The 14,971-nt window shown below is 41.0% G+C and overlaps 2 protein-coding genes across 6 annotated transcripts in view; one reads left to right on the top strand and one right to left on the bottom strand.

Annotated features, from left to right (window-relative positions):
- The window catches only part of LOC145738627 (uncharacterized), a 44,931-nt gene extending 38,968 nt beyond the window's left edge, over positions 1–5,963 (top strand). For 4 of the 5 annotated variants that reach the window (XM_081993519.1, XM_081993521.1, XM_081993518.1 and 1 more), the window contains one exon: positions 672–5,963. In XM_081993519.1, the coding sequence (XP_081849645.1) occupies positions 672–1,501 (830 nt within the window). In that variant the 3' untranslated portion in view covers positions 1,502–5,963. The remainder of the gene's footprint in view (positions 1–671) is intronic. The other variant, XR_014180824.1, reaches the window with a different exon arrangement.
- Positions 5,964–9,191: 3,228 nt separating this feature from the next.
- Positions 9,192–9,950, bottom strand: LOC145738867 (uncharacterized). The gene is made up of 2 exons (XM_081993986.1): positions 9,778–9,950; positions 9,192–9,682 (listed from the first exon to the last, which is right to left on the bottom strand). Exon 2 carries the CDS (start codon positions 9,576–9,578, stop codon positions 9,192–9,194), a length of 387 nt encoding a protein of 128 aa, XP_081850112.1. The 5' UTR covers positions 9,579–9,682; positions 9,778–9,950.
- Positions 9,951–14,971: the final 5,021 nt, after the last annotated feature.

The raw sequence follows: 14,971 nt of genomic DNA, 5'->3' as shown, positions 1-14,971 counted from the left end.
TTTAACAATAACTATCTTGTCACTATCAATGTCAAATTATTTCCTTAATAACATATTGAAATTATGTAAACTGTACTGTTATGTAAAATGATGAAAAGTATCGTTCATTACACGTCCGAAATGATTTTTCCCGTTCTCGCATGGCTTCCTGTGTGGACTTTGCCTCCCACGGGAAACTGTCACACACGCACGGGAAAAACCTTTTTTCTGGAGTGGTAATGAAATATACTATTCCATTCAGACTTCAGAGTTTCTCAAGAACTGCCGGACCTATAGTTCCGTTTACTCCTGCCTCTATTTCTCTTACTTCATTTGATTTTTAACGTCAAATGTTTGTGGTCTCCAAAGGTGTCCTTTTGCTCTAACTTAAAGCCTAAAACCTCGACCTCGTTTGTTCAGGTCACTTTCACCCAACTTTTACCGTTTGTACTCTCGAAATATGGCTCCTGACTGGCATAGTTTACCAGTGGAACTACTATTAAATGAATCCGAGAGTATTCTGTATTTGCTAGTTACGGTTCTATTTAAAAAATGTATGATTGAAAAAAAAACAATTCAGATCAGACTACTTTCGATTATAGACATTTGCTCTTTTCCGTCTGCTTTCATTTCAACTCTATTCACGCCAAAGTGCTACAATTGTAACTACAACTCGGTTTTAAAATTTTCAGAATTAATACAATGTAGTACCGTGGACTCTACCCGTCATTTGATGCAGCTAATAGGCGACTTCACCGATATTATAAGGCGGAGTATCAGACTGACGTCAATCGATATTCAATATTTGTACAATTCAACCGAAAACTTTCGTATGCTTTTGGCTACGGGTCGTTTTGCTTCAATTTCCAGCAAATCTTGTTCGGATGATATCGAATTTGATAAGTTGCTAATTAACGAAGAATTCGACCAGTCCAGCAGTCGAACTACATCAATTGAATCTTTGCCACTTGCCGCTGCTAACAATAAAGTTAAGGTTGATCATTTTGATGAGTTTATAGATAAAGTGTGCTACGACAAGCATGAAACGCTGGTGAAGACTTGGAGCTTTATGGACACCGTGATCAATGCTGACCTTAACCGGCGCTGTATGCAGTCTACCTCAGATAGTGAAGACGAAATTGATTACGAAACCTACAAGAAAAAACTAGAACAACAAATTTCCAACCATGACAATACACCTCAGTATCGATCCATTTTTAACGACCTGTATGATAATTTACCGACAAAAACTGAAAAATTGAGAATTACAAACGACTGGTTATGCACCTTGAAGGGTTACGTCATGCTGACTGAACGTTTAGAAGAACATTACATTCAATCGATTTACGCGAATTCATTTTGTTTGGATCACGTGGACTTTTACGTATACTTGCTCAGAAAATACAAGAGCAATATCATTCACGCACATTATGATGGGGAACACTATGAGTTTTTTGACACAGACAGCGCTTTCCTGCTGTTGGAACATGAATATGGAATTTGTATGCTCACACAAGATTAGATTCACTAATATTTGACAATTTTAAAGTTGTATGACGTAGTTTTTCCGTTTTAGGAGCCAAAATTATAAAATTTATTTAATTCGGTAATTTTAGATTAAATTAGATCTTTCTCTAAATTTGTGTAGTTGTTCACAATCGACTTTTATTTGAAATGTTATTAAGAGTAAAAATATGAAACATAGCTATAACAGTCGCAAGTTAATAAGCACTTTTCTTGAACGATACCTTTTTGCTGTAGGAATATGCAACCGAAAAAAGCATGAAAGCATTTCATGTGGCAGAATAAAACATGTTTTAGAGAAGAACGAAATGGGAAAACACTCCCTTCTTTGACGAACAAAAAAAAAAACTCCTTTTTTATATCATTGCTCCCAAAACATCTCTTTAGGCAACTGGCCTATGAAAGAGAAGCCAAACATTTTTTGTGTCTAGTTAGAAATTACTTTCGTTACTATTTGTTCATTTTATGTATGATTAGCCTTATATTAGTATATCTAGACACTCCATCTTGCGTAGGTGTCTCACTGAAAATGAAGAGAGCAGTGTGGCTTTATTACCTTTTTGAGAAAAAATATTTAAAATTGCTCAAAATGTCTTTAGGCTTTGTTTGCCAAGTAGTTTAGAAAAATGCCTGTACAACAAATCTGAACTGCTGGCCAATTGGAAAATTTTTAAAACAAAACAGGATAAAAATGTCTGGTTTAAGTATCGATTAGTCATTTATCAAGAAGCTATTCTGATTTTCCAAAGTATCTCTTGAGCTAACGTAGGTAGATTCTATTTAGGTAGGAAATTTTATTTTCACAGAGAATCTAGGAAAACAACCAAATGAGTATAACCCACGACATGTTAAAAAAAAACTTGTTTTGCCGTTTTCAATTATTGCAACTACTTTTCGAGAAAATCCAAATTTTATGGACAATCACACTTTATCCTTACCTCAATATTTTTCAATACCAAAGTATATTGTTAACGGCTGAGTTGTGATACGTTACTCTCAAATTCTTATCCTCCTCTCAGGTGCCGTCTCTGTTGAGATTGGCGACCACTATAGCAAATTCTTCTCTATGCTGTGCTCGATGGACCATGTTTGCTTCATTTACCTTCAATTTTTCTTTCTAGTATTACTTGGAGTTGTTCATACTCATGACTACATCATACACATGACCTAGATAGGCTGTTCTTCCGGTCTCACAGTCGTATAAGAGTAGGAACCACAGAAATTGCACAGTATATTTCGCATTTTCAGAAAACCTGCCCTGGGTACCTACTTCTTACTTTCTTTTAAACTCCTTATTGTCGTTCAGCTGATGGTTTCTTTCCTTGCCCACGTATATAAAGCTGTGAACATTATGGAGGGTGACGCCGTTGATTACGATGTTTACATGTTGTTCTTGTGAGTTTCGATCGAAAATCATGGTGTTAGTCTTTGCTGCATTGTTCTTCCGATTGTTCCATCAGTACAGTGTCGTCTGAGTACCTTAAGTTGTAGATCACGATACCGTTTATTTTTGCTCCTTCTGGTCAGTCTTCTAACGATTGTTTTACTATACTCCGCATGTACATTAAATAATAAAGGGCGAGACAAAGCATCCTTGGCGAACTCCCCTTTTGATAATCATATGAGATGTATTCCCATTTGTTGTTCGAATGCATCCCCGATGATTCCAGTATATGCTGCCTATTATCATTATGTCATGGCGGTCTAGTCCTATGTCCTGCAAAATATGTATTAACTTCTCGTGGTGAATGTAAAATGTATCAAATAGAGAGTGTTAAGCTTTCAGAACACTTTTTATTGCATTTAAAACTGTTAGGTTTTAACATACTCATAGACAAGTTATTCATCAAAAATTACCGAGGTAATGCCCATTTTAGGACAATTCGCGAGCAAACGTTCACTTTCTCACAAAATATGGATGCGAAATTGCGTTAATTGAAAAGTCCAAACTTGTTTTTACAAAACATGTCAAAGGTCGTATTGATTTGTTTTTCTAGATTCTCGGTGTAAATGAGTTTTTTTATTCTTTTAACTTTTTATAAATCACCTTAAACTACCTTCAGAGACATTTGCAAACTGTCAAAATGGAATATTATCCAGATGATGATTGTTACCCCAAACTAGACAATTTTATCTCGTTTCATTTTCAGAATATTTTAACTATAATTTAACCGAATTTTTTTTTATGTTTTAAATAATTTCTAAGTCTTCTCTTAAGTTTTCCAAACATTCACACTTCAACAAGTTGTTTTTGTACTTTTACCTAAACATTGTCCAGCCGTAGCGTAGTCTTTTCTACTTGACACACTCATTGCTAATGAATAGGTAATACCACTTATCCAAGAACCTTACATACTACGTAGCACCTACTGGTTCCCACTAGACTTAATTAAAGTTACTAGATGGATATGTTCCTTAACAGAATCTTAGGATGAAGATAAGTCCATAAATTAAGTGTTCAAAAGAATGACTGTCACAAAGCACTTGTACACGTGTCTGACAAAAGATTCATAACTCGGTAAACAGCATTTCTGTCAACATTGCTGTAACTAGTTGTACTCCGTTTTATTTTATTCTCAAATCCCGCTAAAACCTTAACGGTCAAGTATTATTACAAAACCGGCTTTATATTGGAAGAACTAAGAAGTCAGCGGATCTCCCTCTCTCTCTCTTTGTAGCTCTATAATCCTCTGTGGCTCTTGGCAGACTGCACGATCATTCTCCATCGTTCTCTATTTTGCATCAATTCAGGATCGTATTCTATTTCCATCTCTCTCAGATCTGCAAACAATGATGTACTTCCATCTCATATACGGTCGCCCCAGAGATTTCGCCCTTCTGGTTGTCGGTGTCTGGCCTTAATCACTTTGATAATGTCTGGTTCCTCATAGAGCTCAGTCAGTTTGGTGTTTGTTCTTAAACTGCTCTGTTCTTGGGTCTTTGCATCCACAAATCCTGCGCAGAACTTTTCATTCGGAACGCTTCAGCTTTCGTTCGTTTTCCTTAGATCTAACGTACTTAAATTATTTTATCGGACACTCTAGAAGACTAATTGTAAAATATAGACCGCGGTATATTATGTTTGTGGTTAGATGTTAATATGTTTTACGCGGAAGTCGCCATCTTACTATTACGTACAGCTTAAGGGTAAACACCTAAACATCCTTACAACCTAATAACTGCCTATTATTACGTTAGTCCGTCTATTTTCATTTGACACTGTTCATAAATTAGCGACCTTTTGACGTTTAAAGGAGTTTAATGTTTTTACTTGCAAAATTAGTAATGAAAAACCCCTCTAACTATATCTTCTAAACTTGAGTATTTCAATTAAAACAAGCCACCCTGTTTAATTCGTGTTCGATTGTCATGTTAAAACCAAAATCCTTATAAAGGAGTCAAGTCGTCAAGTTATTTGACACTTCAGGAAAACAGTTCTATCATAAAAATAAAGTCATCATCCAACAGACAGCTCAGCACTATTCACGCCACATCAACTGAAGGGTCTTTTAATTGCCTACATGTACATGAAAAAAATAAATATAAATTATTTTGCTTAATGTCTCTAACCTAAACACATCATTGGACAGTTTGAAAGTACAACAATGTCACTAGTTGCTATCTATCTTTGAAAAAAAACCAATTACACTCTAATGCAAACATTTTTAGTAAATAATTTATTTTATTTTCAAGGATTTAAGATAATTACCAAAGACTATTTAAAATATATAATTAGTCTTTGTAATTAGTAAATAATAAAAAAAATGTAGAGAATTGAGCGACCTTTTAAATGATCTGCTTCTCGAGTCCACTTATGTATAATTTGTAATTTTTGACGTGAATAGGGTTGAGCTGTCAGATGACAATAACATAATACATTTTTAGGTTATTGAAAAATGACTTGTCTCTGATTATTCTTGAAGTTGACACTAAAGGTTGAATTAATTAAAAACTTGTTATAGGATCAATATCAAGTAAAATATCCATCTAGTAATTTATTATGGGACAGTCTGTACTTCTGATCTTTCATGACATCTGAAGATAATTTACAAAAAAAAAAATGATATATTTGATGTGGCACAGATATTGCAGATTTTTTCTGAACACTGACAAGACTGACTGATATTTCTCAGAAATAATTCTGATCACACAAGAAAACCCCTTTACACTGTGGTAACCTAGTTTATAATTCTAAGCAGCGTAACTGGTATAAGAAATTTGATAATATAGAATACTGCCATAGTTTAAATAATAACGTATAAGAGGTTATAAATTAACAAATGTAGAGAATCTATTGTTACATGTTTCAATGTTATACTTGTTGTGTTGCGTTTAGTTTGTCAGTTAGTGTAAAGTGTCTTATTTAGTATGTAAGAAAATATAAAAGACCTGTAACCGTTGAACGCATTGAAAATTATGTAATTTTAAACAAGTTTGAAATATATGTTTGTTGAAAACAATATGTTTGCTATTGAACTTTAAATGGTATCTAGATCACCGACCCCCTAATCCTACCACTGACTTACTGAAAACCATTGATTTCTCACGGGGCAAAAACAGTTTAAAAGAGAGAAAATTCTAATACGTCTGTATGAGACAATTTGCGATAATTTTTTTTTTTTGTGTAGGGAACTAGGTAATGCTTTTACGCACTAACCCCTTGATGAGTAGGCTTGGGAGTGTGGGACTCTTAGCTTAGTGGGCAACATCCACTAAAACCCTTCCTAGTATTTACGCTTTAATCCACCTTTGAATTAGGTCAGAGTGGGGGTGGAATGACTACGTTTAGCCTTTTTTGCATCCAGGTACTTTTGCTAAATCTGCTGCTGCTGATTCTCTTGTTGTAACATTCTTTCTTTGCTCTCTTTGCTTTCCATTATTTTTGCGATTGCTTGGTCCATCAATTCTCATTATTCTCAGCTGCTAGATATATTTGATTACAAAGTTCTTTACGATCCGCTGCTCTTCGTTTAGAATAAAACAATGTATGTTCCGCAATATTGTCACGTTTAGGGATGCGTAGTGAGGAATTGTAGAAAAACAACTCAGGTCACAGGCAAGCCTCGTTTATCATAAAAATAATTTAAATAAGCAGTAAAGAGGGGTTATTCTTACCCCCAGATTAGAAGCGCCACTAATTCCGTATTCAACAACGTCTTCATAAGAGGTAAGGGGAGGGTGTGTCTAGTTTAGCCCTTCAGCTACACCGTAAAGGGGGGCACGCACGGAGTGACCAAAGGACCAAGTAGTCAACTGATAGGGTTAAAGGTTCTAACGGTCACTTCAAGTTGCGAGAGAACCCTTCTCTTTTCAGCCCTTCTCTTTTAGAAGCGCCACTAATTCCGTATTCAACGACGTCTTCATGAGAGTTACGGGGAGGGTGTGTCTAGTTTAGCCCTTCAGCTACACCGTAAAGGGGGACACGCACGGTGTGACCAAAGGACCAAGTAGTCAACTGATAGGGTTAAGGGTTCTAACGGTCACTTCAAGTTGCGAGAGAACCCTTTGCTTTTCAGCCCTTCTCTTTTAGAAGCGCCACTGATTCCGTATTCAACGACGTCTTCATGAGAGTTACGGGGAGGGTGTGTCTAGGTTAGCCCTTCAGCTACACCGTAAAGGGGGACACGCACGGTGTGACCAAAGGACCAAGTAGTCAACTGATAGGGTTAAAGCTTCTAACGGTCACTTCAAGTTGCGAGAGAACGCTTCTCTTTTCAGCCTGGGATCCTAAGAGGGTAGCGAGGCGACCCACCACTTCAAGTTAGGGAATGTTGCTCGCCGGCCAACCCGGATACCAGTGATTTTAGAATGCCAGCGTAGCTGATTAAATACTGGTCGATTGACCCAGATTCCTACCAGACTTGGTTACATAAACGATTGTTTGGTGTAAAGTACAACAGGTATGGTGAATGCAAGTATTGGAATCTGTGACAATACCTGTACTTTACTCAACAATAAATAATTATTTCTATTAATATGTACTTGAAAAAATACTTACTTCAATATGCCAAACAAACCTTTCACTGACTTCGGTTTTAGATGGACTCCAGTTCTCAGATTTTCCTTTGGTTTTTAATGTAACTGGTGAAAACAAGTAAGGCAGCGTCAATAGCGATTTTAAGCAGAGATGAATATTAAAATACCTATGTAAATTTTTAAACTTCTACCACATTCCGGCTTCTGCTTCTTGCAAAATATTTTTTGAAATATTTGGAAAATTGACGTATAACAAGTCTTGTTTCCCTTTGAACCTAGTTCGAAAATCAGCATCAATCTGTAAAAAAATGAAAACAAAATAAAATGTACAGTCGTACAAGAAAAAAAAATAAACGTCTGACTATTACAAATCTTTCTAGATTATCAACAAATATATCAGCTTTGACATAGAGGGAGTATTTGACAACACCTCCTTTGCATCGATATGCCTAGCCTAGAACAAATCCCAGGTCAAATACCTAGGGGTCATTCTAGATTCCTGGCTGACCTGGAACGAGCACCTTGCAGTCTAAACCGGGAAGGCCCGCAATGCTCTCTGGGCGTGCAAGTGGGCCTTTGATACTCCTGCCAAGAATCCTTCGATGGATCTGCTGCGCTGTTGTTCGCCCGATGATAACATACGGAGCGATTGTTTGGTCCGGAGCTATGGATACGGCCAAGTCACGAGCCTTGAAAGTGAAGTGTTAATTGCTTGAGTGCATACTTAATTAAGAGTTAATTGCTTGATTGCATATTTTGATTAAGTGCTAATTGCTGGATTGCATATTTTAATTAAGTGTTAATTGCTTGAGTGCATACTTAATTAAGAGTTAATTGCTTGATTGCATATTTTGATTAAGTGCTAATTGCTTGATTGCATATTTTGATTAAGTGCTAATTGCTTGGTGGCATACTTAATTAAGTGTTAATTGCTTGATTGCATAATTAATTAAGAGTTAATTGCTGGATTGCATATTTTAATTAAGTGTTAATTGCTTGGTTGCATACTTAATTGAGTGTTATTTGTTGGATTGCATATTAATGGAAGGTTAAAGGGGAGTACACCCAATATCCCGACAGATTGTTCAGTCGGTTGTATAATATGGTTCTTTCATTAATTATGCGTGGTTAAAGTGCCTTGTTATTTACATATTTTAAATTTAAATGCTATTTTCTTGTGCTTGAATTTGCACTAGTGTGTTGTTGATAAATTGGTGAACGGTTGCTTGCACTTATCTCCTCGTTATAGCATACGATCCCTACTTGATTTAATTGATTCAGGTCTGGCTCCGTGTTGTCATTTTAGATAGCAAAGTTTATCTTTTCTTTGCAGGATTTAATTTTAGTCTTTTCGAAATTGATTAACTTTAACTAATTTGCTTACTAATTAATTTTCCATTATTAATGGGCTCCTAAGGTAACCTTAGTAAAGCCGGGTAGTGAAACGTTGGAGTGTGTTCGATTTGAGTCACTTAATTTGCGTGCGAATAGAGATTATAAATTTTTTTTTTTTTTAACGCACCTGCTGTGGTGACACAATAGGTGTTCCGTCATTTTAGGTTCGCTATACTCTGCTTCCTGCTGGTTTATTCCTTTTCTTTTCTACGCGTGGAGGTAGCATCACGTTAACTGCTCCTGGCATCCCTTAAAAATATTACTTTATCACAAAAGAGAAAGGAGAGGAAAGGGAGTATAAAAAGCAGCTCTTACCTTCAATTCAGTTCAAATCCCACAGAGGCACCCCTTACAGAGGACAACAATCGGCCACCGCCGTACGCTGAAGCGGGGGAGCTCGCCCCCCAAACGGTGAGCGGGGAGCGAGGAGGCGACAATTCGGGTTGTTCGCGGGCCGCGACGGTTTTACCCTTGTACCGCGGGTCGTCTACTCCTCGTTCCAGTCGGTCCATCGTCCACGTGCTTGAGGAGGCACGAAAACCGTTCACGTTTCCGCGTACTCGCCACGAGGAATCGGACGCGAACGGGCAACACTTGGATTCGTTGCGCAGGACGTCTCGGTCGCGGGCTGGATGGCATTCCGCGCCATCTTGCGGACCGAGGGACGAACGACGCCGCCCGCAGCCGTTTGAACGACATGGCATCCCTGGCGGGGACTCGAGTTTATTTTTTTTGCGAGACTCAGAAAGTTCATCTTGTAGAAGGAGTGAAGACTCTGAAGTGCGTCCGACTGTTGGACGGAAGCATTCTAGTATTTTAAATGATAATAAATTATTCAAAAAATTTTTAAATACCGCCGCGGGCGTGTCTGAACGTTATCATTTCGGTCCCACGGGAACTGACCTTGTTTGTCCTCCGGTGGCCTCACCACAGCGCGAAGTTCGGCAAGCTGTTTCACCAGCCGGGGGTATCTGCTCTAATGAAAATATTTTATCATCGGCGGTGTCAGGACCGACTCCTGCTACTCTCAATCGCCAACTTTCGAAATTGGCTGCCTCACTTAAGTTTGCAGAGTTGGGGGGCGATAACTCTCCTTATCTGGACAATTTGAGGCTGAGCAGTGAGAATGATACTCCACTCCCTCCCTATAATGGGTTGAGTCCTGGAACGTCTAATTTTGCTAAAGTATTCCCGTCTAATTCAATTAATATTACTACCTTACGATCGGAGGAGCCTCTAATTTGTACCCGTGAGGTACTCCAGACTGTTACCTCATATAGGAATCGTAAAAATGGTGGTCGCGGTTTGGAGAGCGGTTTGCGTGGCGGTGGTGCACGGGCGGCCTCGTGTACCACGGGCTGTGAGGTCGGTGAGGTGCATCGGGGTTCATTTAGGGATTTAAGTAATGTTTCATCGGAAACTAATGCGAGCGTAGGATCGTGCGCGGAAGCGTGCGGACTGGTGGTCGAGCCGCGCGATTGGGAGTTGACGACCGGAAACGGGAAGACTCCTGTTTGTCGCGAGCATAGTGAGTCGGAATCGGTTCGCGGAGTAGGAAGCGAGCCTTTTGCTAACCTTGAGCGAGCGTATCGTAGCGGGGTAATGCGGAACGAGCGTTTTCCTGCCGATGCGGGTCCTCGTGTTTTTAATGATACTGAGAATGACGGACCGCGGGTCCCGCGCACGGTTTTGGAACCTGCGGATACTAATGCTTATTTGGCCGATGCAATAACGTTGTTGGCTCATAAAATACAGACTCTAAAGGGCCCCAGCGCCCCATGTAACCTTAGTTTTTCGGGCACTCTCCAACAAGATCCGGTTAGCTTTATTGAAGATTTAAATTCATACTTCGAAAACGAACAAATTACGGGAGATGCGACTCGTATGCGCGTCGTTGCTGGATGTTTGCGCAATGCCGCCAAAGACTGGCTGGAGCCCTTAAGGCCCTTTCAGTTGAGTTTTCACGAGTTTTGTCAGCGTTTTTTGTGTAAGTTCGGCTCGAGAGAGATTTACACCAGTATTCGTGTAGAGTTGTACAGCGTCCCGCAAAAGCCTTCAGAGCCCGTAGAATTGTTTATCCGATATAAATTGGCCCTGTTTAATCGTTTAATTAGAAATGGGCGTCCCGCGGAATTTATCGAGATTGTAATTCCCCTGATTCGACCAATATTGCGAGCACACTTGCGCTTCCAGGAGCTTTTGACTGTCGACGACTTGGTGGATCGAGCCTCCGAGATAGAGCGCGACATTAAAGAAGGACGACAGGAGCGGACGGGTGCCACGGATTCGGCGGTCCGCAGAGGCTCTAACAATAATTATTCGGGCCAACATACATCTGACTACCGAAATGGTCAGCCTCCGCAAGGAAATACATCGCGTCCGGCTTACCAGCCACAGCCACGACGACAACCATTTTCGTCGGGCTGGAATCGTCCTGGAAACAACCCCCAACCTAACAATAACCGCGGTGGTGGCCGGCGGCCTGGCAATTCATATCAACGAGAGAGCAACGCCCGGACAGATGATCGGCGAGATCCACTTGAGCGTGGACCGCGACCAAGCGGGCGTACGGGTCCTGGAGAGCCTTACCAACGGGAGCAAAGTTTTGCACCAGCTAATAATCGACGTCAAGTGAATGCTGCCCAGCGACGTTTTGGCCGTCAGGAGCCCCAGGTTAACACTCAGGCGGGAAACGCCGACGGGGCGGTTCCGCAATAAAAAATGGAGAACCGTTGGGCCGCCCACCCTCTCCGATTAATTTCCACCTCTCTTCGGCACCTGCTTTGGATACGTTTTCCTCCATGCCGTCTTCCTGGCATGACTCGAGTTCTCGGGATTGGACGTTGTTGGCCAGTTCAGGATCGGCTACTCCGCGTCCACTAATCAGAGTAAAGTTTAATACCAGGACAGTTGAAGCCTTATTGGATACCGGGGCTGATCTTTCTTTGGTGAGCAGGAGATTGGTTCCGTCAGGACCGCTCGTGCCTGATTCTACAGAATTTACTATGGCTGTCGAGGGGCAGGTGGCTCAAACTGTGGGGACCTTGCAGGCAACATTGGGGGTCGGACACTATACCTATCCGGTCAAATTGCATGTGGTGAATCAACTCGGTGTGTCACTGATACTGGGACGAGACTTTTTGGCACAGCAGAGAGTGCTTTTGGATTTCGACCGAGCTTGCGCGTATATTGGAGAACAGCAGAGGCAGACCGTGTATTGGACCGCGGCAGGGGTGCCGGCGCAAATCAGACCGAATACCTTACCAGTTATCCCTGCCGAAACGGATCCGAAACCTCAAGAGCTGATCCAGGAATATGGAGATCTGTTTGACGCCGGACTGCAGCAACCAACGACTAGAACCACTACGCACCATATAGCTCTTACGTCCCAAAAGCGAATTAATCGACGGTGCCCACCTTTGTCACCACTAGACGAACCAAACCCTGGTGTGACCGTCGTGACCGTCGATCGTCTGTTTAAGCAGATATCCGAGGGGCAGTCCCGAGTCAGGCACATACAGCGGACTGTCCAAACTCTTCGGAATCTGGACCAAGCTACAATACTAACTGCAGCCCAGCGCAGATTAGTTACCGATTTTACCACTTATGACGGCTTGTTGTGGCATAAGGGAAGGAATGGAGACCAACTGGTGGTGCCACATTATTTGATTGACAGAGTCATCCACTACTATCACGATACAAGCGATCGGGCACATCCAGGAATCGCCGAGACCGTTAGACTCATAAGTCAGCGATACTTTTGGGGCTACCTGCACAAAAAAGTTGGCGTTTATATAAAAAACTGTTTGATGTGTGCCACGATGAAAAGCCAACAAAGACAGGCAGCGGCTCCAATGCACGCCAGATCCCCAACACTCCCATTTGCTATGATTTCATTGGATGTTGTTGGGCCACTACGAAGATCTCGTGGAGGAAGCGAATATTTATTGGTCATTGAGGATGTCTTTACTCGATGGATGGAAGCTTTTCCTATGGTCAATCAAAAGGCAAAACAAGCTCTTGCTAAGCTCTCAAACGAATGGGTAGCACGATATGGAGTTCCGGAGACTATAGTGTCGGACAATGGACCTTGTTTTAAGAGTAGTTTGTTCGACGCTTTCTGCGAAATAAACGGCATTAACCACCTTTACTCGTCTGCTTATCATCAGCGGGCAAACCCGGTTGAACGAAGAATTCAGGAGCTAAAAAAGGTGTTGCGAATACTCCTTCACGGTGCTCCTCCGTCAGTCGACTGGGAAACCGCGTTACCAAAGGCGCTTCAGGTTCTCCGGAGCCGAAGAAACCGGGCCACGGGCGAAACCCCATCATCCCTGGTTCTGGGATACGAGATGCCGCTGCCAAGGGAGTGGAAAACCCGATGGCATAGAGAGGAGCGTCAGCGAGATTACAGGGCGCGTGCCCGGAGACGAAGACGAGCTGTCGATAGACAAGCCAAATTTCAACAAGAATATCACAAAAATACCCAGGCGACGGTTGCGTACCGGCCGGGCGATTCTGTTCTGGTGTGACAGTTCAGGGTCGATGCAGGGTTCGGACCTCATTGGATTGGTCCAGGAGTGATAGTTGCAAGAACAGGGGACTTTAATTATGATGTGCGAGTCCAAAAAAGAGTGATCAACTATCATGTTGACGATTTGCGTCCTGCTCCGTTGGGTAATCCGGAATTTCCCGATGAGCCTGATTATAGATCGTCCTCATCCGAGGAGACAGACCCGCTAGAGGGGGGAGACGCAGTGTTGACGCGTAACTGTCATCCATCACGCTCGAGAGCTGGTTCGACTTCATCCTTGGCGCATTCGTCGGAGAATCACGGTGCGAGCGGTTCAACCACGTCCGGATCGAATCAGGAGATTTTGCCGCCTCTGCAAGTGACTGCAGAGATACACGATGAACCGCGCAGAAAGCTGCGTGCTGAGTCGCCCAGTAGACAGAATGATTATCGGCCGTTTTCGCCTGATGGGGTGATCTTGGATGAGCTGGTACACGCTTTGGATGATCGAGTCGAGTTAGATTCGATCTCACATGGCAATATTAAAAAAGGCATCGCTCTGAAGAAGCTGGTTCAGGGACTGGATGATCGGATTGAGATCGAATGCGAAGATTCCGTTAGTTCGGGGTCGGATGGAATGAATTTGGTATCGTTTTGTTCGGCTGGTCACCACTCGCGAGTGAAATTCGGGGTGCTGCCTGGTGGAGAGAATTATTTGAGAGCAGAAGACGTGAATGGACCAAGTATACACAAGCGCGTGTGTGCTCGTGATTCGCGTAGCTCTATGGCTCTGCACGATTCCCAAACTTGTAAGGTTTTGGAACGAAAGTAATTAAAAATGAAAGAAGGATAAAGTAATTGAGAATGAAAAAGGAAAAAAAAAAAAAAAAAAGAGAACAGACATAGTGCACGTTATTAAACTAATAAATAAAATAAAATAAAAAAAAAATAAAAAAAAAATACTAAAAAAGAAAAAAATAAAAATAAAAGAAAAATAATGATAGTGGATATAAAAAATAGTGGATAATACATAAAGGAAAAAGAAAAAGTATATGTATATGTAATATTATTATTAAGCCAAGTACTACTAACCCGATAGTTAATAAGTTTTTAATTATTGTATAAATTCATCTTAGTGGAAGTGTTCCTACACTTTGCTTTGTAAAATATGTGTTATTGTACAGTTTCTCTCGAGTTGGGCGGTTTGAGCTTTTCTATAGTTTTAAGCGCCTCATCGGAATAATGCTTGCGGCATTCTGGCCGATGCTTCGTCTAAGGGGGAGGGTGTCGTGAAAACATAGTTTTCCGATGCGTGATCGTAAGATTCCTCGACCTTAATATAGATGGCGGGGTTGCGCTTCAGAAAAAAATCGATAATTTCATTGCGATCTGTTGCCACATGTTGGACATGTTGGAGATGGCCGCGAGAGGCCGTTACTTGTACGGAAATGTAATTTTATTATTGCTACGTGCTGGAATGTTGTGCAAAAAACGAAATACTGGAATTTTTCGTCCGTCGTAGAAATTAAAAAAGGATTTTTAAAGATTCTCTTCTCTTCGGGACGTCGTGGAATAAAGACACGTGAA

This window comes from Ips typographus, linkage group LG16, assembly GCF_016097725.1.
Source record: "Ips typographus isolate SLU linkage group LG16, UJ_Ityp_2.0, whole genome shotgun sequence".
NCBI lineage: Eukaryota > Metazoa > Arthropoda > Insecta > Coleoptera > Curculionidae > Ips > Ips typographus.
Note: the sequence above shows the minus strand (reverse complement) of the source record. Positions and strands in the feature narration are given on the sequence as shown.